Source organism: Populus alba, chromosome 13 (assembly GCF_005239225.2).
Source record: "Populus alba chromosome 13, ASM523922v2, whole genome shotgun sequence".
Taxonomy (NCBI): Eukaryota; Viridiplantae; Streptophyta; class Magnoliopsida; order Malpighiales; family Salicaceae; genus Populus; species Populus alba.
In genome coordinates, this window is record NC_133296.1 from 2,239,879 (window position 1) to 2,262,702 (window position 22,824).

The 22,824-nt window shown below is 33.2% G+C and overlaps 3 protein-coding genes and 1 non-coding gene across 5 annotated transcripts; all 4 read right to left on the reverse strand.

The window, feature by feature from the left end:
- Window positions 1–1,562: 1,562 nt before the first annotated feature.
- LOC118053296 (receptor-like kinase TMK4) lies at window positions 1,563–5,227 on the reverse strand. The gene is made up of 2 exons (XM_035064522.2): window positions 2,945–5,227; window positions 1,563–2,393 (listed from the first exon to the last, which is right to left on the reverse strand). The coding sequence occupies exons 1-2, from the start codon at window positions 5,193–5,195 to the stop codon at window positions 1,879–1,881; spliced, it is 2,766 nt and encodes a 921-aa protein (XP_034920413.1). The 5' UTR covers window positions 5,196–5,227; the 3' UTR covers window positions 1,563–1,878.
- A 2,681-nt stretch (window positions 5,228–7,908) lies between these two features.
- LOC118053295 (guanosine deaminase) lies at window positions 7,909–10,249 on the reverse strand. 2 transcript variants are annotated; one of them, XM_035064520.2, is made up of 5 exons: window positions 10,073–10,249; window positions 9,081–9,140; window positions 8,525–8,715; window positions 8,282–8,386; window positions 7,909–8,186 (listed from the first exon to the last, which is right to left on the reverse strand). In XM_035064520.2, exons 1-5 carry the CDS (start codon window positions 10,086–10,088, stop codon window positions 7,998–8,000), a joined length of 561 nt encoding a protein of 186 aa, XP_034920411.1. In that variant the 5' UTR covers window positions 10,089–10,249; the 3' UTR covers window positions 7,909–7,997. The 2 variants fall into 2 exon arrangements, with proteins under 2 accessions (XP_034920411.1, XP_034920412.1); XM_035064521.2 differs by having other exon boundaries at window positions 8,525–8,707; window positions 10,073–10,248.
- A 4,054-nt stretch (window positions 10,250–14,303) lies between these two features.
- On the reverse strand, window positions 14,304–16,639 carry LOC118053294 (small ribosomal subunit protein eS24z). The gene is made up of 5 exons (XM_035064519.2): window positions 16,468–16,639; window positions 15,647–15,688; window positions 15,170–15,340; window positions 14,659–14,745; window positions 14,304–14,551 (listed from the first exon to the last, which is right to left on the reverse strand). The coding sequence occupies exons 1-5, from the start codon at window positions 16,537–16,539 to the stop codon at window positions 14,519–14,521; spliced, it is 405 nt and encodes a 134-aa protein (XP_034920410.1). The 5' UTR covers window positions 16,540–16,639; the 3' UTR covers window positions 14,304–14,518.
- Window positions 15,960–16,045, reverse strand: LOC118053323 (small nucleolar RNA SNORD24). The gene has a single exon (XR_004688343.1). It is a non-coding gene; the product is annotated as a small nucleolar RNA SNORD24 (small nucleolar RNA).
- Window positions 16,640–22,824: the final 6,185 nt, after the last annotated feature.

The following is a 22,824-nucleotide window of genomic DNA, read 5'->3' on the forward strand; positions in this document are numbered from 1 at the left end:
TTATATATATATATATATATATATATATAGAAAAATAAGGGGTGAACAATCCCTTACAAAGAGAAAATGCTCACGTGTTTTGGCCTTTTTTTTTAAAAAAAAGCCAAGCACTGTCGCACTATGCCACTTAGACTTGCTTGTCTAGTCAATTTCAAGAAAATATATTAAAATAATGTTTCAATATTTTATATGCGATTGAAGAAAAAAATAATAAATATGATAAAATCTTGTCAAAAATCTACTAAATATTAAAGATAAGAAATTTTGTTTTCCTTGAAAATTTGAAGTTGGTTTTTTTTTTTTGGCATATTTGATACAAAATAATTGAATAAGAAATTATTAACATTCCTATAAAAACTCATAATATTATTTAAAAACCATATCAAAATTGCATAAGAATTTAAATATCATGTTAAGCATTTTATTTATAATGCATTTCAATCAAAATCTAAAACAAAATATTGGAAAAATTTCATAAAAAGTGCTTAGGCACCTAGGTCATATAGATGGGGCTTGCACACTTAATCTTCTTCTTCTTATTTTTTTTTTCAAGAACAAACAACATATCATCCACCATTTTATTTTTTAAAAAAAGAGTAAAGTAGACGATGTGTCATGTGATTCTTCATATTTTGGTACCAAAGAGATAGCTTGAAAATCAAGCAAGACTTTTTAGATCTAAAAAGCTTTTTTTAACTCATTTTCATTGAAAAACACATGATAAACACCCTTAAAATCTCAATAAATTAATTTCTCAACTTGAAATATCCCTAAATTAGCTAAAAAATACAAAAAAATAATAATATATTTTTCAACCTTGGTTTGCTTCTTCAAACAACATGGAGCTAAAAAAAACATGTTAATAATACTCATCTCATCAAAAGAAACAAATTGACATCAAATTTGAATTTTCTATTAATAGATATCAGGCAACCAATCATTTTCTTTCCTTATTATGTTTTATGATAATTTTTTTTTTATCTCTTAAACTCAAAAACTGAAATGTGAATAAAATTAAATTTTTGATCAAAATTAAAAGTTTCAAACCGAAGAATCTAAAAATAATAAAAAAAAATTTGAAGATTAGATTTTTTAAAAAGGCATTCATTAATAGTTTTACAAAAAAAAAAAAAAAACTGTATTTTTATCTGTCAAATTTAATCCTCATAATTTTAAACTTTTTAAGAACAATTCAATGTCAGTTTAGTTTTTTATTTTAATAATAATAACTTTATATAAATCAAATCAAATTAAATTATTAAACTCAACTTTCATTCAACACACAACATAATATAGAAAAAAATATTCCACTCGGCTACCGGATCAGAAAATACTTCCAAGACCACAAAAAGGGCAAACTAATATTGAAATCCACAATATTATGTGAGTGAATATATAGTGTTTTTCATATTTTATTTAGGTTTTTGTTTATAATAATTTAATAAAGGAAAGCCACGAATAAAAAAAAAACTAAAAATCTCCACACAGCAATCAGCACCTGAAAGCAGTATATACAATAACAATAACAATAATGATAATAATGAAGAAATAAAGAAGAAGAAGAAGAAGAAGAAGAGAATAGAGCCGGAAATATATTACAACAACCTTTTCTCTCCGTTTCTGATTTGACTCCAGGGTAGCTAAATCAATCAGTAGCCTCAACGACTACAGTAAAGAGAGAGAAAAAAAGAAAAAACTAAATAGCTCTAATGTTCAGCTTTGGACCATTTAAAATAACGAAAATAAATAAATAAATAAATACAATGAAGCCTTGATATAGTTTGGTAACCACTAGTGGCAGCAATCCAGCCAGTTGAGAAGGATACCAATCATCATCTTTCTACCTTACCTCTTCAAAAGTATTTTAATCTCCTTTTGTCACCGACAATCATTTGAAGTAAATGTGTCTGAAAAGCCAGAGGTCATTGAGGGAACACTTGACCTGGTCTGAGTGAAGGAAGTATCATCAGACATCGTAGAAGTACCTTCTTCAGTTTGCCATCTTCGCAGTGTTTCAGGAAGGTTGGTGTCAAGGTCAGTGCCACAGTTCTGGTCCTCTTGTTGGCTAGCCGGCCTCCATTGCTTCACAAGAGGTGCCAGTACATTCACTGCATGCCCCATGTCTGGTCTCTGATATGGATCACGAGCAGTGCAATGTCCTGCTAACTCAGTCACCGTATAAATGGTGGCTAATGTCTCTTCATCTGGATTTAGAGACTCATCAATTGCCTTTGGAATGTTCTCCTTGTTGATCAGGATCCTGCGGAACCATGTGACCAGATGAGCTGCCTCTTCTGGCCTAGTGTCATCCACTGCTTTTCTGCCAGTTATAATCTCCATTAGAACAACTCCAAAGGCATAAACATCCACCTTTGAAGTCACTCTTCCTGTAGCTGAAGAAAACAAAGAAGACACAATTTAGATTCAGATCATCCGCAAACAAAGGGACCTGGTTCCCAAATAATTTCATCACAGACTAAAGGAAAGCGCGTGCAGAATCTGAGAATTAAACGCAAATTCACATAGAGATGTCTTTGAAAACATGCTTGCAGCAAACAAAATTGCACACATGCACCCAATGAGAATTGTTCGTAGAATAAATTGACCCTTTGTAAAAAGTCGACCCTCACTGAACTTAACCATCAACTAATTCAGTTCATCAAAATCAAGAGAAATTTACGATCAATATCAGCAGCCAATAACCTGAAGCATTTACAGGACAGCAAAAATATGGCTATTTCTGTAATGTTGAAAAGAAAAAACTCAATTGACACAACACGAAATAGATGCTAAGATGAAATGATCATGTGAGAAACATAACAAAAAATGTGAACCTATTAACATTCCAATCTTCATACTGCTAAATCATTGTTAAGAAGAACATGCAACTGGAGAAATCCCTTCAACAAAGTTGAGAATATACGAAAAGGGCCAAGCCAATTACCAGCATACTCAGGTGCAAGATAACCAAATGTGCCTGCCAATCGTGTTTCCACAGAATACTTCCCATCTGGTGCATTTTTAACCAAACCAAAATCAGCCACTTTGGCTCTCATGTCGTCCCCAAGAAGAATATTTGAAGTTTTCAAATCTCTGTGAATGAAACTCTGCTGTGCTAAACTGTGCAGATACTCGACTCCTCTTGCCACATCCAGTGCAATTGTGATCCGCTGCTTCCATGTAAGTGGAGTGTACCTGTAATCGTGACATTCAAATAGATGCTGTCCTAGTGTTCCTTGTGGCATATACTCATAGACCAACAGTCTCTCGTTGCCATTTATACAATAACCTAAGAGAGCAACTAGATGTCTATGCCTAACCTTTGTAAGCACCGCAATCTCTGCTTGAAACTCACTAATACCTTTGTTTATCATCACTGTGGATTCCATTCTCTTCACAGCAATCTTAGTTCCATCATGCAACTCTCCTCTATAAACCACTCCAAAACCACCTCTTCCTATAATATTAATCTCATGAAAATTATCAGTCACTTGTCGAAGAAATTCAATTGGCACAGCAACATTCCCACCCTCAAAAATATTTTTGCTGTTATCACCATCACTGCTCTGGCCATGCAATGCAATAGGGACCTTATTATAACCATTCCCTCCACCTGCAACTTCATTTTTGAAAAATGCCTTTCCACCATCCTGTTTCAACTCCTTCCCAGATTTGGGATGTCGTTTCTTATATTTATATAAGATAAATGACAGGACAACAATAAAGATGACAACAGCAACAATGATGCCTGCAATCATACCTCCAGGTATCTTGGTACTACCTGCACTGCTTCCTCCACTGGTAGTTCCTCCACTGGAAGTGCCATTGGTAGTTCCTCCACTGGAAGTATCTACATCTGTCCTCAAGAAAGGGTTCCCCGGCTTTGTAATTAATTTCACAGAGCCTGGAAACTCAGGAATTTTTCCTGATAGGTTATTGTTGGAAACGTCAAGGGTTTCTAGCTCTGGCAGCTTGGTCAAGCTATCAGGAATTGAACCCGTCAAGTTATTCTCATTGAGATACAAACTTTTCAAAGAAGAGAGCTTGGCAAACGATGGAGAGATACTCCCCGTAAATTGCTGCTTTGCCAAATTCACAGTAACAACATTCTTCTTCCCAGCGTCACAAGTAACAAGGGGCCAACCACAAGCATCATTACCATCCCACTTATCAGACAATGTCGAAGGATACCCAAAACCCCCAGCAATCTCAAGCAACGTCATCACCAGAGCATCACAAGGAGCCCCAGGACCTGCACAGTATTTGTTAATCCCTTCATTTTTAACGGTGATAACAGACGGGGGAAACTGAGGCACAGGTCCTTGGAACTTGTTATTAGACAAAGAAACATTCACTAAATTCGGCAAAGAAACCAACGACGCAGGCACAATCCCTGTAAGCTGATTATCCCTCAACTGCAAATCAAAAATGCTCTTACATTCTGTCAAATCTGGTATAGGACCCGTAAATTGATTCACATGAAGCCAAACCTGAGACAACTGAGTTATCGATCCAATCACCTCAATACTCCCACTTAACCCAATTTGCTGATTATTCACCCACAAATTCTGTATCCCAGAATTCGCAAAAGAAGGTGGCAAAACCCCCGTCAAATTATTATAACTCAGTCTCAAATTCTGCAAACTTGGTAACGACCCAAAAACATCAGGAATAGAACCAAAAAGTTGACAATCATTGGCTGTTAACGTTGTCAGACTAGTACATTGAGCTAAATCAGTTGGAAGCTTCCACGGAGACAAATTTACATTATTTCCAATACTTAACGTTTGCAAACCCGTTAATCCTTGAAAAAAACCAGGAGGGATGGACGTGAAATTGTTGGAATCCAAGAAAATGTATTGCAAATTCGTTAAGTTGGCGAGGGATGGGAGATCCCCAGAAAGCTGGTTGCCCTGTACAGAAAGAGATTGTAGTTCAGAAAGGGTAGATATTTCTGGAGGAAGAGTGCCTGAGAGGCTGAGTTTTGAGAGAGAAATGGAGGTGACTCTTGATTTGGAAGAATCACAGTTTATACCATGCCAGGAACAAAAAGTGGTGGAGGATTTTGTGGACCAGCCGGAGGGTAATGGGGTTATGGAGTTGGCCAGCTTAAGAATGGTGGCGCCGTCGTCGGCTGTGGCGGTGGAGAAGAGGAGGAGGAAGAGGGAGAAGAGGAAAGGGTGGTGGTGACCCATTGGGAGAAAACAGGTGAGGAAGGTAGAGGAAAGAAAGGCTATTGAATGAAAACACATATTTGCCTTATTTTTAGGAAGTTTTTAAGTGAATTTGATTTTTTTTTCTCTTATTCTTTTTATTTATGAGGAAAAAAAATAGTAATAAGCTTTGCTGTTATTTTTTTTATTTAGATAATTAGCATTGGTATTTAAAGTGGTTGTTAAGATAAATCAATATTATCAAACAAATCTTGGTGTAATTTTTTTTTAATTCTTTTTAGATTAGATTTTTTTGTATATTATATGCATTAATGATAATTCTTGTGTATAGCATGCATTAATTATTTTTTTCGTGATGACATTGAATATATATCAATTATGGGTATTGATTAGATTTTGAATTATGTGAAATCCTATAACTGTTTTATTATTGATATGGCAATTCAGAGAAAATTCATAGAGTTAGTTGAATTCTTTTTGAAAAAGAGATGAGATAATTAGGAAAAATGGAAATAAAAATTCAAAAATTCTTGATTTGCTAATTCATTTACAATTTTTGGATCATATACAATTATTTCCTTTAAGATTTTGGATAAATATCTCTTAAAGCTTCCAAAAATAATGTGCCCAATACATAGTATTCGCTTCATCTTCCCAAATTCAAGTGAAGTCGTCGGAGTCCATTATTATGTTCATAAAATAAATGTGACAGATGTGTTTCTGTCCCAAATGGTAAGAATACTCTATGCAATGGGATATAAGAGATTTGGGCAGTGGAGACCGAGAGAAAGCATGTCTCCTTGTATTTGTATTTATGTTTTTTGTTTTGAAAATATAAAAATTTATTTTAAAATTATCTTAATTTATTTTATATTTTCATTTCTACGACTAAACATGTTTTTATCTCGACTCTTCTATCATGGAAGATTAATCAAACACGATACTAGAAACTAAAGAGTCTTGTCTTGTTATCTTGTTGAGTCTTGAGTATATCATCAACTATCGGACTGATGTATTCACAGACAAATATTTGTCTTGCGGCCTCCTCCAGAATGTGAACAACATAGTATGTGATTAACTAGAGAACTTGAAACATCAAACTAAGTTGGTTTTCCTTAGAGGGGTACAATGGGATGCGACAAGGAGCCAAAATTAATTTTTGGAACTGTACTTTTTAAACAATGAGATGAGGAGTTTGTGATGAAATATGTATGTATGTATGTTTTTACTCCTTTTATACCATGTTTTTTTAATGAATTTTGAGCTTATTTGAGTTTATCAAAAGTTATTTTTATAAGTTTGGCATGCTGAATTAATTACTAAATATAAGAAATTCTGCATTTTATGTTTTGAACTTAGCTTTTTGTGACAGGTTTTTCACTAGAGTTTTTGAATCAGAATGTAGGCTTGATCTAAGTTGAAAAAACACATGTCAAGCTTTCTAGGAAGACATTATGTATAAAAATATGATCTCATTTGGATCTCTAATCAGACCTGCAAACTCGAGCCAAAATTCTACTCGCTGCAAAATTCTCTTCTTTCACAATTCAAACGAGAATATCTTAAATTTCAAATATTAAAATCAGGCGATTTAAAAGTTCAAATTCATCTAAACATTCAAGAATAAAACTTTCATGAAGTACTCCAAATCAGATAAAATCTTTTTGAAGGCCAAACTCCGGACGCAATGTAAAAGACAAGATGAGTCTCCTGATCTGATTAGAAAACTAACGGTGCTGAGCATCTCACTACGGCTGAGAGTCTGACATAAAAATGGTGGGTATTAGGACCCAAGAAAGGTTTATATCAAGCCCATAACATGTCATAAATGAAATAATACAGTTGGGATTGTCAAATATTTTAGGAAACCAAGTTAAAAACAAAGTCTAAGTTGCAGCAGAGTTGGAATTACAGTAGAATTATGATATTAGCAGAGTCAGTTTTCAACACAAATTCTGAGATATTTATCTAACCTTAAGGACTAGATAAAAAGTAATGAACTGAGTATTATGAAGACTTCTAATTAGCCTAATATTCTTGAAGAAATTTGGCAGCCAAGAGAGAGGATAAATAGAGCATAACATAGCTGAAACAAGGTTCAGAAAAACATTCCTTTCTCTCTACTTTTGTCAATTTTCCAGCAACTATAAAATAAACTCCTGAATTCAGTTCAAGAGGGATACACACCATCTCTATTAACAAGTTGTGAGAAGTAATTTTATCATTTTAATTCTTTCATATTCAAATATTTATTTTTTCTTGTTTAGAATTATGTTATTGATTGTAATTCAAGCTTATTGAATTGTTTTGAGGTGACATATATGCTTTCTAGTTTCTTTCAATCAGTAATTGTTGTTAGGGACTAGAGTACGAAGAATTAATTTGATTGTTATAACTCTCATCTTGATTTATTAGGGAATAATAAATTAAGTTAAATTGTCAAGTTTTTGAATGTTTGCTTAGAATAAATGCATAAATTGTATTCCTCGACTAATGTCGAATGAATAAAAATTGCTTTTAATATTATATTCGCTTGATAGTAAGAAATTAATTAGAGAATTTTTTCTAATTAATGTACTCATAGTGTTATCGATTTCCCATAATTTTAAGGGACATCAAATTTATTTGCTTGATGTAAAATAATATTTATTTTACTTTGATGATCAACAAAATTATAGGAATGGATGTGTGGATCCTTAAACTAATTTAAGGACATATCAGTTTATTTTGATGGTTTTGACAATCAACCAACTATATATTGGAATATATCATAAGGAGAGCATACAATAGATAAATACACAGTAAGCAAGCTTTACGTGAAAATCAATACATGGTAAATTTCGACTTGGTCTTTTCGAATACTTGTTCTGCGATAACAGCGCCACTACCGTCGGCTTTCTTGATCTCCAAGTGAGCCTTCTGATAGAACCCAGTACCTCTTAATGCATCAGCAATGAAATCATCAAACCCAATTGCAATAGCTGCTTCAGCTTCTGCTCCGTAAACCAACCTCTGTTGCAGATAATGCAAAAACACAAACGTGTTAGAATCTTGGAAAACTTGAAGCATTAAACATCACGTGGAAATGAGAATTTGAGCTTCTCGACCTTGAGTCTTGAGAGATGGATGGCACCGAAGCACATCGGACAAGGCTCGCAGGACGCGTATATTTCGCAATCCGAGAGCTCAATTCGGTTCAGCTTCTTACATGCCTGCAAGATAAATTTATTCATGCATTGTATAGCAGGAATTTACCAAAATAAGTCTGCAATTTGCACATGAACACACACGACACGACACGACACGACTGCAGATAAAATCAAGGGAATATGATAATTTCAACTCTTAACCTCTCTAATGGCAGTAACTTCGGCGTGCGCAGTGGGATCGGTGTTTTGCAAAACCATGTTGTGACAGCTCATGACTACTTCATCGTTTCGAACAACGACAGCACCGAATGGACCTCCGTCACCACACTCGACGCCTTTATAAGCTTCTTCAACTGCTCTACTTAAAAATTTATGGTCTCTATCCTGAACAGCTGGTTGATTAGTCAACACAAACTTTCATAATCAATAACTATCAAGAGACAGATACATGATGGTCTTGAAACCCAAAAGTCGTCCTTAACAGGGAAAACAGCAAGGGAAAAAGACAAAGAGAGAAGTGGGGAGCCACGATGCATTAACGCAAACAAGGACAGAGACAAATTTTCTCAGTGTTCACAATAATGAAAACGATCATATTGATTGGGATATTAAGAATGGAAATGCATAAATTGACATATGTTCCTCATGAAAGTACATTTAATTTGATCAACCAACTGCTGGCGATGCTAATTTATCGTTAAAATGTCCACACATGTTAGAGAAAAAAAATGGAGCAAGATACGCAATTGACATTTACCTTCTTGATAACCAGCAAAAGAAGATGCCATAGAAATAGTTTGGTCTTCAGCTTCCATCACTATTGAAAAGCAAGAGGGTAAAACAGAACAAAAATGTTACCACTGATCTATAATTGAAGAAAATGACATATAATTATCTAAGATTTCTTATATACATGATGACTTTAACTAACTTGTAGAATCCAAAAACATGTGTTTTAACCAAATTGTCGAAACCAGTGATCTAAAGCATTCAATCATACTAGCATTCACTTAGCCGATTTTTTGAGACAGTCATGGTAAAGATTAAGACCAGCTCTAAAGTTTGAATAAATGGTATAATTCTTAGATTTACAATCAGGTACTGCTTTCTCAGAAATGAACCCATCCATTATCTTTGATAGTTTAAACATCACAAGACATGAAAATGTTTCTCAAAGACAGACCGAAAGGACTATTGTTGCTGTCATTATACGTCTATATATTAAGCCTCAAATTCTACAAATCAATCTGTAGAAACACAGAAAAAGAAAGCTCGCTCTGTAAATGTCCAAAACAGGACATATAGCTGAAATTCTTGGAAAGTCTGCCATTTTAAGACATCCAGATATATTTTCAATATATTAAAGATTAAAATTCCAACATTACACAGCCAAAATTTTAAAGGGAAGAACTTTAACTCTTCGTTTCCTAATTAAAAAAAGAAAGGAAAACAAGCAAATGAATTAAACAAAACAAAAATCTAAATTCATGGCAGCCAAAAAAAGTTCAAGCTTTAATTCCAAATATACCAAATTACCAAACATAAACATAGAACCAAAAGAAAATACAAGAAAACTAACCAAACTCAGAATCCCATTACAAGAAAACAACAAAACTTTGAAAACATAAAGCATGTAAGCACAACATGAGCCAGCTTAAACCATGACAAAAAACATCGATGCAAAAAAACACCTTCAAAACAAAAACCCTTCATTATAATTCAAGAAACGACAAAAGAAAAGTTGATTACCATTATCATCCTCCATGATGAAAGAAAGTAAAAAAAGAAAATGGGGTTAGTAAGGAATGGTGTGGAAAAGAGTAGATAAAGAGAAGGAAAGAGGAGTGCAAGAGGATGATATAAACTAGTCCACCAATTCACTATATTTATAGTCTCAGTTCCAAACAGGAAGGGGAAGAGAGAGAGAGAGAGAGAGAGAGAGAGAGAGAGAGAGAGAGAGAGAGGGAAAAGGAAAAGTACACGTGAAATTGAGAGAGAGACAAATGGGAATCTTTGATTCTAAGTACTTCGAACCCAATTCACTTTTTTTTTTCTTTTCTTGGTTTTTTTTTTATTTATTAAAATGCAGCCACAATTTATTATTATTATTATTATTATTATTATTATTATTAATTAATTAACAAAACACTATAGAGTACAGTTAAACCACTTTATTCACATTCACAAAATACTATTTACTAGAATATTATTATTTTTATTTAGTTTTTTTAAAATTTACCTTTCAATAACTCAAAAAAAAATTATTTTTTTTTTCAATTTTATTATCAATATTAGATCATTTTAAAAATTATGTTTTATGATTTTTTTTTTTTTTTCATGTTGGGTTACATACAAGTCTTATGGATTTAAGTTTTTTTTCTTTTCTTTTCTTGATTTCAACCCTTAACATTATATCTGTTGGAAATAAGGTTTCATAATTTTTTTTAGCTCGTTTTACATGAATTTATCTTGATCTTATGAACCAAGTCATGAATTTAAAAGTTAACTTGAGTTGACAAGGTTCATTATTTTGTGTTTCTTTTTCTAATTGATTTTTTATATTTCATTATTCAAAATTAGATTGATTAGAAACTCGACTTATTATTTTTTTCTAATTTTCTTTCTATGAATTATTTCGAGACTCAAGTCACAGGTTTGGTAGATTGATTCAAGTTAACTCTAATTGATTTTTTGAATTTCATCATTCAAAATTAGGTTGATTAGAAACTCAGCTTAGTAATTGTTTTTTAATTTTCTTTCTATGGGTTATTCCGAGAGCCAGGTCGCAGATTTGATAGGTTGACCTGAATTGACTCTATTTATTTTTTAAGTCCTTTTTAATTGAATAATTTTTAATTGGGTTTCGCATTTTTTTTCCTAATTTGCTTACTAGGGGGTTATTACGATCTCATTATTCAAGTCGTGGATTTGACATGTTGATCCATGTTGACTTGGCTCATTTTTTTTTTTTAATTGAATATATATTTTTTTCAATTTCACCCTCTAACAACTCAACTCATGTTTGACTTGGGTCATGAGTTTTGCGAGTTACATTGTAAAATTTAGATTGATCCAATATGTTATCGTAATAATATTTTTTTAAAAAAAAATATCATTTTGAATATTTTTTTAAAAAAGTCAAACCACGCATTAGTCAATCTTCGGGTTGCATTTGGGCTTACCAAGTCATCTAGACTCAACTCACATACGGGCTAATTATAAATTCGGGCTAAATAAAAAGTCAAGTTGAAAGGTTTCAAGGTTGACTTACAAGGTCAAGTTTAATAATAATTCTAAATAGTTCCCTTTAAATAAAATCCATCTTCCACTTTTTTCTCTATCAATTAAATCATTTTCACTTTTTTTTTTATCATTTAACAATTTTTTAATTTTAAATTGGTATTTTAAATTTGTTTTGATTTGTTTTGTATGAAGTTATCGCAGTCTCAAATAAAAACCCTGATAACTGCAATGAAGCTCATGATTCATTAAGTAAAAAATAGTTTAAAAGAATAAAATTGTTAAATCCAGTAGAGTCTATGATTTAGATTGCAACTTTTGCAAGTTAAGCCACGAAGCCTAAGTTGATCAAATATATCATCACCACTATATTAAAAAAAAATCATCTTAAAACTTTTTAAAGTCAAATCAATTTGTCTTCGAATCCATTAATTAGGTTGGCTGAGTCACATCGAGGTAACTCTCACACGATTTAATTTAAATCTTAAGCTTGGCAAGGAGACAATACAAGAGTTTTTAAAGTTAATTTATTGTGTTGAGTTTAATAACAATACCAAAAAAATCTCAACCACCCGGATATTATTTTTAGATTTATTTTTTTTATTGCCTAACACGAGCAAGTAAACCAGTACTAATAATAATAATAAAGAAATTGGAAACTTTACAAAAACACTATTATTCATTCCTTTTCTTTTTGTCAAAATTAAGGGGGAAATTATGTACAGATTTTTATTTTTGTTTCTGTCATATTTCCCATTTGTGAGATTAATTAAAAGAAGTAGGTGCCAATGAATTTGCTTGACTTGTATAGATTGGAGACGTGTATAACATCGGATTTATAGTGATAATAATTTAATTTCTGATTACTTTGAATCGATAATTTACCTTATACGTATGAATGGAGTGATTTGTATACATTCAATGAACGAGCTAAGATCAAATAGTCTGGACACGCTACAATGTATAAAACATAAGTTAATCGAACAGCAAGACTTTCAGAGTCTTCATGAGCTAGTAATGGTAAGGATTTCATTATCCAACAATTACCACCTTCCTTGCCTGAAAATAAATAAATAAATGTTTGATGGTCTGGTGCAGTGGCACACGACTTCTCTTTTCGGATGCCAACCACTTAACCTTCATAGTTTGGCATAATGCCTTTACTGTTCATCAATAAAGGGTGGAGGCTGCCATTAACACAGAATCCATATAGTGATATAGTGTAGAGTGCTCCTTGGAGGAGGGAACCCTCTGTTGATTTTGACAGAATCATGGCTTGAAGCTCACATTGTTTGTGGTTTCCACGGCAGCTACCACAAAGTCATTGTCTGACTGTCCAAATTAACGTTATTTTTACTAAAATAAATCTATTTAAAGGCTTCTGGATGACGATGACTTGAATTGCTGTCCTGTTAAATGGCTCTATAGTCTTCGGGTGGCTCAGTTTGGTTGCTTCAAGTTAAGAAAGAGCGGTTGTTTGCTTGCTTCAAGCTACCAAGTGGTCCGTCTAGTTTTTTAACTAAAAAACTCTCCATTGGCCAATCCATGCACGTCCTTTTTTCGGCAACTGAAGTGGCCAGCAAAGAATCTGGAGTGAGTCTGAAAATCTTAAATAGCTTTAGTCAAGAACACAATCACACCGAAAGCGATGCGAAAAGCATATTGATCTTCAATCGACCGAACTTGAATGTTTCACATGGAGTTCCCAGAATCAAATCCCATCAAAAATACTTCCTCCTTCTGAACAAGCTATATGCGTGCAAATCGTGCTTTAAGAGGGTCTTACAAGGACATGACAAGAAGCTAGAAATTATGTAGAATTGTGTGGCCTACCTCCTAGAAACTGAAACCAAATTCCTCACTCTTTCCTCGATCGGCGGACGATTCGTCCTCTTATTCACTCTGGCTCACTGGATTGGATTATGTCCCACCTTAAGAAGAATGACAAGAGAAAGACTCCTCTGCATTTATTGCTTGGGCACTAAAATAAATAAAAAACTTGCTTGGGGGTGGGGATGTTTATAAATGTTGTTATTATTGTTTTTTAAATAATTTTTTATGTTGAAATATATTAAAATTATATTTTTATTTTTTTAAAAAAATTATTTTTAAGATCAATATATTAAAACAATTCGAAATATATATATAAAAAAATTAATATAAAAAAACTTAAAAATATAATTTACACCGCATTATTGCCAAACAAATTATTGACCCACATGCACGAAAGATCATCTGTTGTGTGCTGTCGAACAAATAGGAAGGACAAGGAATACACATCTTCTCAAACATCCCTCGTCTCATATTCAGCATCTAATCTCAATCTTCTGAATATCATCAAAAGAATATGATGGAAAAGGATTCGCTGACAGGAAACACAAAATATTCACCACTAATTGAATGAAAATATACCGCTATTTGGCAATCACATTGTAACTTTAATTTTAATTTTAGAGCTGTTTGGGGGAACACAGGCGTTACCTTAAATTTTTTTAAAAAAAAATTGTTGGTAATTTTTTTTATATTTCATATCATTTTAATATATTAATATAAAAAAAATTAAAAATATATATATTATTTTAATACATTTCTAAATAAAAATCATTTGCCACATCCACTATCAAAATCCAAAACACACCCTTATTGTTCCATGTTGCATTTTGAAACCTTACTTAAAAAGTTTCTTCATGGGATCTAATTCCAGGTATAGCATTGAGTATCATTACGAAAATAACCAAAATGAAAATAACTAGAAATATATAATGGCTCGATGGTTCCAGAACTTGTCCACAGATGAGTGCTCAAAATCAGATAATTTAGCTAAACATAAGATAACCCAACCATCCACACAAAGATGAAATATTCCATTTCTAAATGAAAGAGCACAAGACTATTGAAGAAATCTCCCCTGGTGCATAAGGGCCACATAAAAACTACCACAAAATCACCTATAACTCATTTCTTCTTTGCAGCATCTCCGGCCTTAGTCTGCATCAGAAAATATTAAGGTTAGTTATTACTCTTGTAACATAAAGTAATGAAAAAGGAAATAACAAACATCAAGAGGCAAATCATAAATAAAACCAGGAGCTCACCTTCTTGACTCCACGGACTTTCTTTGCCCTGTTCTTTCTCTCCTTCAATTGCTTCCTCGACTTCTCTATCTTTGTGGCAAGCCCATTCTGCCAATACAAGACATAGATTAAGCAAAAATGCATGTGATGGAGAGCTTTCGCAACTGAACAACAACATGATTCCGACAAACATTGATGGAATGGCATGCTTAATCAACCCAACAGAATATGAAAAAAACACTAGCAGAACATTAATATTTGGCTACAGATAAGAATCACATCTATAACTAATAGAAACTTGCAAAGGAGCACTCCACTAATAATTATCTTTCAACAACATCAACTACATACTCCAAATTGAATAACCAGGTCAATTCATTCTACAAGTGTCATGTTCCAAACTATGATTTTAATTTTAGCTCCATATACTTAATTAATACATAACTTGCATAAACCCAAGAAATCCACAAGAAAATAATATCAAAACAAGTATGGAAGTTGAGATAAAGGAGAATGTGCATTTAAGACATACCCTTATGAGCCTGTACTTGGGCTCGTACTTCTTTGCATTGTCAACTGTATCATAAATCAACCCAAATCCAGTGGATTTCCCACCACCAAAATGGGTCCTAAATTTGAATACAAAGATTGTATTGGGGTCCTTCACCTCATACAAATTTGCCAGCTTCTCCTTCAGCTCTGCCTTCATAACAGAACAAGTGCAAGATCAACAACAAAACCAGGTGCATCAGTCACTCAAAAGTCAACTTTTATAAAAAAAAATGGTCAATGCAAATAACCTTTAAAAACTCAAGGTGTAAGTTATGTTATTCCTACATCAGAACTATCTCACAGTTAATTGTCCAATACAGCCCCATTATGACAATAATGGAAAATCGTTCCAAATCCTCATATAATACACAAATATGTTTTCAAAAACCATGGATGAAACAGATAATGCTCAGAAAAATAAAGCACAAAAAAAAGCAACATGAGACTGAGGATATACCTTAGAAACATTGGCTCTACCAGGATGAAGAACATCAATGATCTGCGTTAATCAAAAGAGAAGAATTAAAACCAAAAAAACTTGAAGACCTTAAAAAAGAAAACAAATACAATGGAATACACATTTTCACTGAACTATAACCTATGCAAACACAGATATTAGCAGGTAAAGCTCTAGTAGGGTCCATTTGACACCAAAGCATAATTGTTCTAAAATAACCACTACTGCCAGGGCCGGTAAACACGTTACAACATCTCATTTTACCAGCCAATAAAAACACCCAAGAAAATAATTTGAAACCAAAAGGATTCATGAGCTCAGAGATCTTGGTGGAAACTAACATCAAATGGATTCCTTGAAACCCATCAAGAGTAGCAAATATTGGTCACATCACTGGCCCCTATTATTTTGTCCAACTCTGAATTCATAAACATACATTAATCACTATCGTAAATTAAAAAGAAACTGAACTTCCCCAATCTAAAACACGCTTTATTTCTGTTGAAGCAAAACAAAACCAAGACTATTCACATTAACTATTAAAATCCCACAAACAATATTCTGTATGTCCATTTAAGAGCCGCGATCCATTCAAGTACCAACAATTTATTCCAAATACAACAAACAATAACACTAACACTTCCAGGAACAAACATTCATAAACAACCATCTTAAAAATTCCAAACTTTCTTCATTACAGTTCGAGATCTAAAGGACCCAGTAGAACAAAATCAATAGCTAAAAAAAATTTATTTACTAAACCCTCGTTTGGGCACCTAGAAAATGAAGAACAAAGAGAGAATGCGAGGCTCAAAGCTTACAAATTGCTTCCTTGAAAGGAGACGATTTGTCATGAATTTCCTGGTACGAATGGTAACTGCTTTGTCTGCCATGATTTCAATCAAACCCCTGGATTTTGTTTTTGGATTTTGGAGGCGGAGAGCTAGAGACTGGTGAATAGCTGCTGCAGCTCAAGGAGATAACGATGGAGTGGCAAAACCCTGGCTTTTATATTGTGGTGTTTATAGGGTTATTTTTTTGGATTTAGTGATTGAATCGTGCCCTAAAGAAATGCATTGGGCTTTATAGGCCATTTAAAGTTTTTGGGCTAAATCGATTTCTTTTGAAGGCTTTTGAAAATATAGGCCCATTGAGTAGAGAATACTTTAAAGAACTTGGCCCAGAATGGCACCCACGAAACACTACTAAGCACTTGCGAAAGTTTATCAGACGCCACCTTTAAAGAATGATTTTAAATAGAGTTTCGTTATTATTTTGAAATAAAAGAAACGAAGATATAGGAGATAGATATTATGTGTGTCAGAGACAAAATTATATATATAAATAAATTGAGTATCTCTATATCCTATTTAGTTATTATAGATAATAATAAATAATAAAATATATATAAAAAATTATTTTACCCTTAAATGTTTTACTGAAAAACTTATTAAAAAATAATTAAATATTAATTTTTTTATTTTAGTTTATATTAAGTACTAAAATTAATAATATTATAATCCTTGATTATAAAATCCGGATAAACCTAGCGAATTAACTTGGAATTCAGTTGATCTGAGGCTTGGACCGATCTAAGTTTAAGAAAAATAAAATAAAAGAAGGATTAACCCTACCTAACTTGATAAAAAACTGGGGTCAACTCAAGATAAAACACGATTGTTTTGAATTTTTTTTTTAATTAGGTTAACTAGAGTTAACTCTATCAACTCATTATCTGAGCCTTGTCCTAGGTTGACTTTTGAGTTGGATTTTAAAACTATGATAATAACTATTTTTATTCATACATTAACCAATGTTAACCTAATTTGACTCTCTCGACCCATGACTTGGATCTTGTTCAAAGTTGACCCCCGAGTCAAGTTTTAAAACTATGATAATAATCATTTGTGTTCTTACGTTGACTTGGGTTGATCTTCCTGACTCGGGCCTTGCTCCAAGTCAACCCTCGAGTCAGTTCTTAAAATTATGATAATAACTATTTTATCCACATATTGACTCGGGTCAATGATTAACTCGACTCGTGACCCGGTCATTGTTCTAGGTCATCCCCGAGTTGAGTTTTAAAACTATAATAATAATTGTTTTTATTCTTATACTGACTTGGGTCAACTAGATCGTGGACTGAGTCTTGTCTTGAATTTACCTCTAAGTTGAGTTTTAAAACTATAATAATAATAATTTTTATCCTTATATGTCTTTAGTTTGATAATTTTAAAGTTAAGAATTTTTTACAAAGATATTTTTAAAAAATAATAATAAATATTGTTTTAGGAGACATGTCCTCCTTTTACCTTCTATTTTGGAAGTTTGGAAATTCACTCCAAAATTATCTCATCAACATATTTATTTTTACATTCTTGTCCACATTACAGTAACCAAACTCTAACTATTTTTTAATTCATTTGTCCTTCTGTAAATGACAAATTTTAACATTAAAAATATAATTTAACACAGTCAAATTTAATATAACACAGTCAAATTTAATATTATTTTAAAGATGAATAAATATGGTATTATAAAATAATAAAAATAAAAATAAACCTTTAAATAAAAAAAATATGAGATATCATTAAACCTATTCAAAAGCTAAATTAAATAAATTTGTTTGGAACCAATTCTTTAATTGAATTCAATTTCGTGTTCAATTTGAATCCAATTGATAAATAAGTTAAATTTACATATTTGAAAGATATATAATCGAATTTATTATTTCTTATATTACCCTTGTTATCTTCATTTTAATCCTTCAAAATTCTATATATAAAAAAAAAAGGGAGATGGTAATTAAGATAATGTTTTTAGGGAAGTTAGTTTTAAAATTAATTTCTTCTCTTTAACATAATAGATCAGAGGAGATGACATCTAATTTATTTTTATATCATTTTTAGAGATTAAATTTTATTTAGAATTCAATTCTTAACACTTGAACAATTTTAAATATAAAATTTTGTTAAAACCTTTTACTATTTCCACTGAACTCTTCTCTTTGAAATAAATAGATAAACATCCAAATCAAAGTTAATAGTGGTTAGAATTGAGCCACGAAAAGATTTCTATACCCTAAATTTTTTCAACGACTAATCATCTATGATTGAAACATAAAAATAAAGTTTAGAATCAAAATGAAAAAGCTAAAAGAAAATGGACGAATTATGAAAACATTTAAATTATAGGGACCAAAATATAATTTTAGGCACCATTCGTGGTGAAGGCGTTCATTTTTTTTCCTGAAGTCTGTAGCTATCCGACAGTCACCTAGTTTTTGAAGAAGGGGTTAGAACGCCTAGGATTGTTTAGTATATGACATGATGTTGAAGATGAATTGCATTCTTTGATTAATGAAAGAAAAATGTTAGAGATTACTGTATTACAAAATTGTGGTTTAATCTCTTTTCTTGATTCTAGAAGACACGGAATTGGTTTCGTGGCCAAGCCTTGAGGCATTGTTTATATGCTTTCGGCAGAAGAAGTACACATGCACTCAAGACTAGAAGATATTGCTTTATTATTTTTTGAATATGTTTCATTTCCCTTTGAGCATATCTATCTCAATACAAATTTCGTGAACGTCAATGAAACTCTGTTGTTACCCTTGAGAACATGCTTTATCATCTCATCATGTAAATCTGTTAACATATACGTTAGTTTTACATACTTTTGTTTCGGTTACAGAGACCTCACTAGCTTTGCTTTGGTTATTCATCTGCAAGTATACAACCATTTCCTAGAACTTTATCTGGTTTTTCATATATCTTTGCATGTTCTGTTGGATTTAGGATGTTTTTTTGTGTAATTTTTGTTTAGGCTGTCTTCTTCCCGCTTTTACATTTCAAACCTGATTGATATGTATATATCAGGACTGATGGATAGATGCAGATGCACTCTGCTTTCTTATCAGGTGGATGTGAAGCGAAGCATGGAGGATGGTGAAAAACGTTTCAACCAACTTTCCATGGGAAATTTGATGAAGACACACTTGTCAATATGAACAGCATAAAAAGGCAAAGCACGACAAGCAAGAGATACAATGGATTTGGCAATGAGTACATAGTGGTAAGATCACTTCTCTAAAGTTTCAATATTTTAGATCTCATATTTAAGTTCTGGATTGGAAGACTTTTTGCACTGTGGTATTGTAAATTTTGCGTGCCATTCTTCCACTTCAGGCAGTGCAGTTTGTCATGCAGGCAGTTGAGGTGTTGTGGACACCTAAGAATGAAAATGACATGCTGTCAGAGAGGGAACTGCTTGAAGATTACCCACTTTTGAGGCCTCTGTAAGAATTTATATCAGAGACTTGTGTTTTGCGTTGGAGATGTGGAATTACTTTGCAAATTAGGTGTAAATTTATATAGAACAAGCCCACGGTATACAGAGTGTACTTGCCTGGTATTGAGCAGATGTTCCTGTACTGAATTTCCAAGATTATCAAGATATAGATTGTGTATCTACTGAAACAGAACAGAATTCTTTCATCAGCAGTACAGCAAGTATGATAAATTCTAACAGGTCCAAAAAACAAGAGTCTAAAAGTCTATGGAGGTTCGGAATGCAGCTCTAATAGAAATATTGATGTCCCTTGTGATCCTTGACTGGACAATGTGAATAGCTGAAAAATGCTTCTCAAACTTTACGGTCAATCGAGGATGGCAGCAGATAGCAATAATGCATCTCATTTATACTTAGCAATTGCCAGTTCTAAACAGTTACCTTTCCTCTTTGGCATTTTTTAATTAATTTTTGTTCTGCTTTGCCAGGCTGCTATGTCAGTGCTTGTTTCTATTTTAATAGTCTCATGTAACCAATAAATCAAGGCATCTCCATTTCAGGAGTCCCCGAAGCTTCAAGTAATCTTTAGAATATATTCTGCTGTGATTTCACTGTATTAATCCCTCATTATAGTAACGAGCAGGCTCCATCTTTCTATATTACACCTAATCAAGTTGACTAGGTATAAAATACGATAGAAGGCTGTGGATAGTTTGAATCGTTCCTGTTAGATGCTGATAGATTTACCCTTCCTGAACTCTTGAAGGGTTAGACGGATAGATTATGAGGAAATGGATAGGGATGGCCATTGCACAGCATGATCAAGGCCAGAGGTGGATAGGGATGGCCATTGCACAGCATGATCAAGGCCAGAGGATAGATTATGAGGAAATAAATAGTGTCAAGGAACCATCCCAACTCAAGAGCTTAAGTTGTTAGGTGAATAGATAGTGTCAAAGAATCATCTCAATTCAATAACTTAAGCTGTTAGGCGAGGTCCCAAGATATAATTTATAATATTCTCAAACACACACCCTCAAGTGAAAGTTTTTTGGGCTTTAAACTTGCACAGACCCACATTACTTTATGCTTGATTTTTATCAAATAAATAAGGATGATGAGATTCGAATTCGTGACTGCTTGGTCATAAGGTTCTGATACCATGTCAAGGAACCATCTCAACCCAATAACTTAAGCGGTTAGGTGAGGTTCCAAGATATAATTTATATTATTCACTAAAGATAGCTAATTTGAGCTTCTTTCTTTTGTAGATCATGGCTAACTTGATCTCTCTAGTAAGGTTCTTGATAGTGTACAGGGTTCTTTCTGTACGTGGGTTTTATACATTGACCTTCCCTCCACAATACCTTGCATCGTTTTCCATCAGGGTGAAAGTTCAAGCAGATTTAAAGTTTTTGGTTATGGAGGATACACACAATGTGTTTCGATTAGTTTCCATTCATAGTATTTCTTTTAGGTGGTCCTACTCTAGGCCATAGCATTTTGCAGCCAAATTTTAATATCTTCTACTTTTCTAGCTAAAACCCTAATTTCCGTGGAGTATCAGAGTTCTTCACGAGGGGTTCTACCTATTTGATGATAATGAGGAGTTGATCTAATTAAACTCCACAAGTGTTGTCGTCATCACCAGGCGTGGACTTTGGCCTGACATTCACCACTGTCATGCATGATGGGAACTACCTGCAATAAAGGAGTTCAAATGGCTTGGTTTTTGCTTTATGATGTCATGGTAGGAACACGGACATTCGTGGTAATTAAGGTTTCTAGTTGAATATCTCATCCCATTTTCCTTTTCTATTGGGAATTACATTCACTGGGGTGTTTTTGGTCTGGATTTCTAGAATAGTCAACGAAAAGTGTTATGCTTTTTAACTGATCAATACCTTGAATTCAGTTGACCAAGGCAAGACTGAGTGGAGCTTAGAGCTTTTTCTTTATTCTAGGCAAGCTCCTTTGGTGCATGAGCCTTGCTAGAAATTCCACTCTTGTCTGATCAAGTTTGTCCTCTACTCGATCGTAAATCTAAATACAATCAAACCTGCTTGATCCAGTTATCATCCACCGACTGATTCACAGCGTTTGTGGTCAAGAAAACGTCAGGATTTAAAGGCACCCCATCAATTCGTCGAATTCTGCCGTTAATCTGATGGGTGAAATGTTCAATCATCAACTCCAACGTCAAAACGTGTCACTCACGCATTTCAACCAGGTTGCAATGGAAACTGAGTTCTGAAACTCCTATGTTGCCACAGAACTGTAATATGTGGAATCCTCTGATTGTTTTTGGTGGATATTTCAAGTGGTAGGTCATTGAATCGTTGAACTGTGAGTTTAGCATGTAGATGCTTTTGTCTTTTGCGTCTTCGCCGCAGCATCCACATCTTTTGTAAGTGCGAGATCATGTCCACAGTACAGCAGAAATATCTCCCAGCTCCCACTCTACCACCAATCCTCGTTGTCCAATCTACAACAATGGGCGTGTGTGCCTACTTTCCAGAAAGACCAAGATATCATATATATAGATAGCTTTTCTGAGTGGAATATCTGCTTTTTCAAGCTTTCTTCCATTTTTGAATTTGACATGGGAGTGGTGATTGGCGATGAATCTGTCAAACCATCCCTCATGATAAAGTTGCTTCCTGTTGAGGAATATACTTATCCAGTAGGTGTATGAATCGCCACTATCTTTCTTTAATAAAGGAAGCAACTTTCTATAGGATTCACATGTTTCCATTTGTCCTATATATATATCCTGCTGTGGGGAATGACTGTTATCACAAAATTATGACGAAAGAATACTTCACAGAGTTTTTCCAGTGTTCTCACAGCAAGAAAATATTTCTCAAATTAGCATAGTTACCCTTAAT

What these genes read in the sequence shown, in the direction of transcription:
- LOC118053296 (XM_035064522.2), bottom strand. Translation starts at nt 5,195, where the DNA reads ATGGGTCACCACCACCCTTTCCTCTTCTCCCTCTTCCTCCTCCTCTTC. An exon ending in TCTTGCACCTGAGTATGCTG is followed by an intron (nt 2,394 to 2,944) that starts GTAATTGGCTTG and finishes TGTTTTCTTCAG; the next exon opens with CTACAGGAAGAGTGACTTCA.
- LOC118053295 (XM_035064520.2), bottom strand. An exon ending in TTTTGCTGGTTATCAAGAAG is followed by an intron (nt 8,716 to 9,080) that starts GTAAATGTCAAT and finishes CTAATCAACCAG; the next exon opens with CTGTTCAGGATAGAGACCAT. An exon ending in TCCATCTCTCAAGACTCAAG is followed by an intron (nt 8,187 to 8,281) that starts GTCGAGAAGCTC and finishes TATCTGCAACAG; the next exon opens with AGGTTGGTTTACGGAGCAGA.
- LOC118053294 (XM_035064519.2), bottom strand. Translation starts at nt 16,539, where the DNA reads ATGGCAGACAAAGCAGTTACCATTCGTACCAGGAAATTCATGACAAAT. An exon ending in GTAGAGCCAATGTTTCTAAG is followed by an intron (nt 15,341 to 15,646) that starts GTATATCCTCAG and finishes TCTGTTATGAAG; the next exon opens with GCAGAGCTGAAGGAGAAGCT. An exon ending in AAGTCCGTGGAGTCAAGAAG is followed by an intron (nt 14,552 to 14,658) that starts GTGAGCTCCTGG and finishes TTTCTGATGCAG; the next exon opens with ACTAAGGCCGGAGATGCTGC.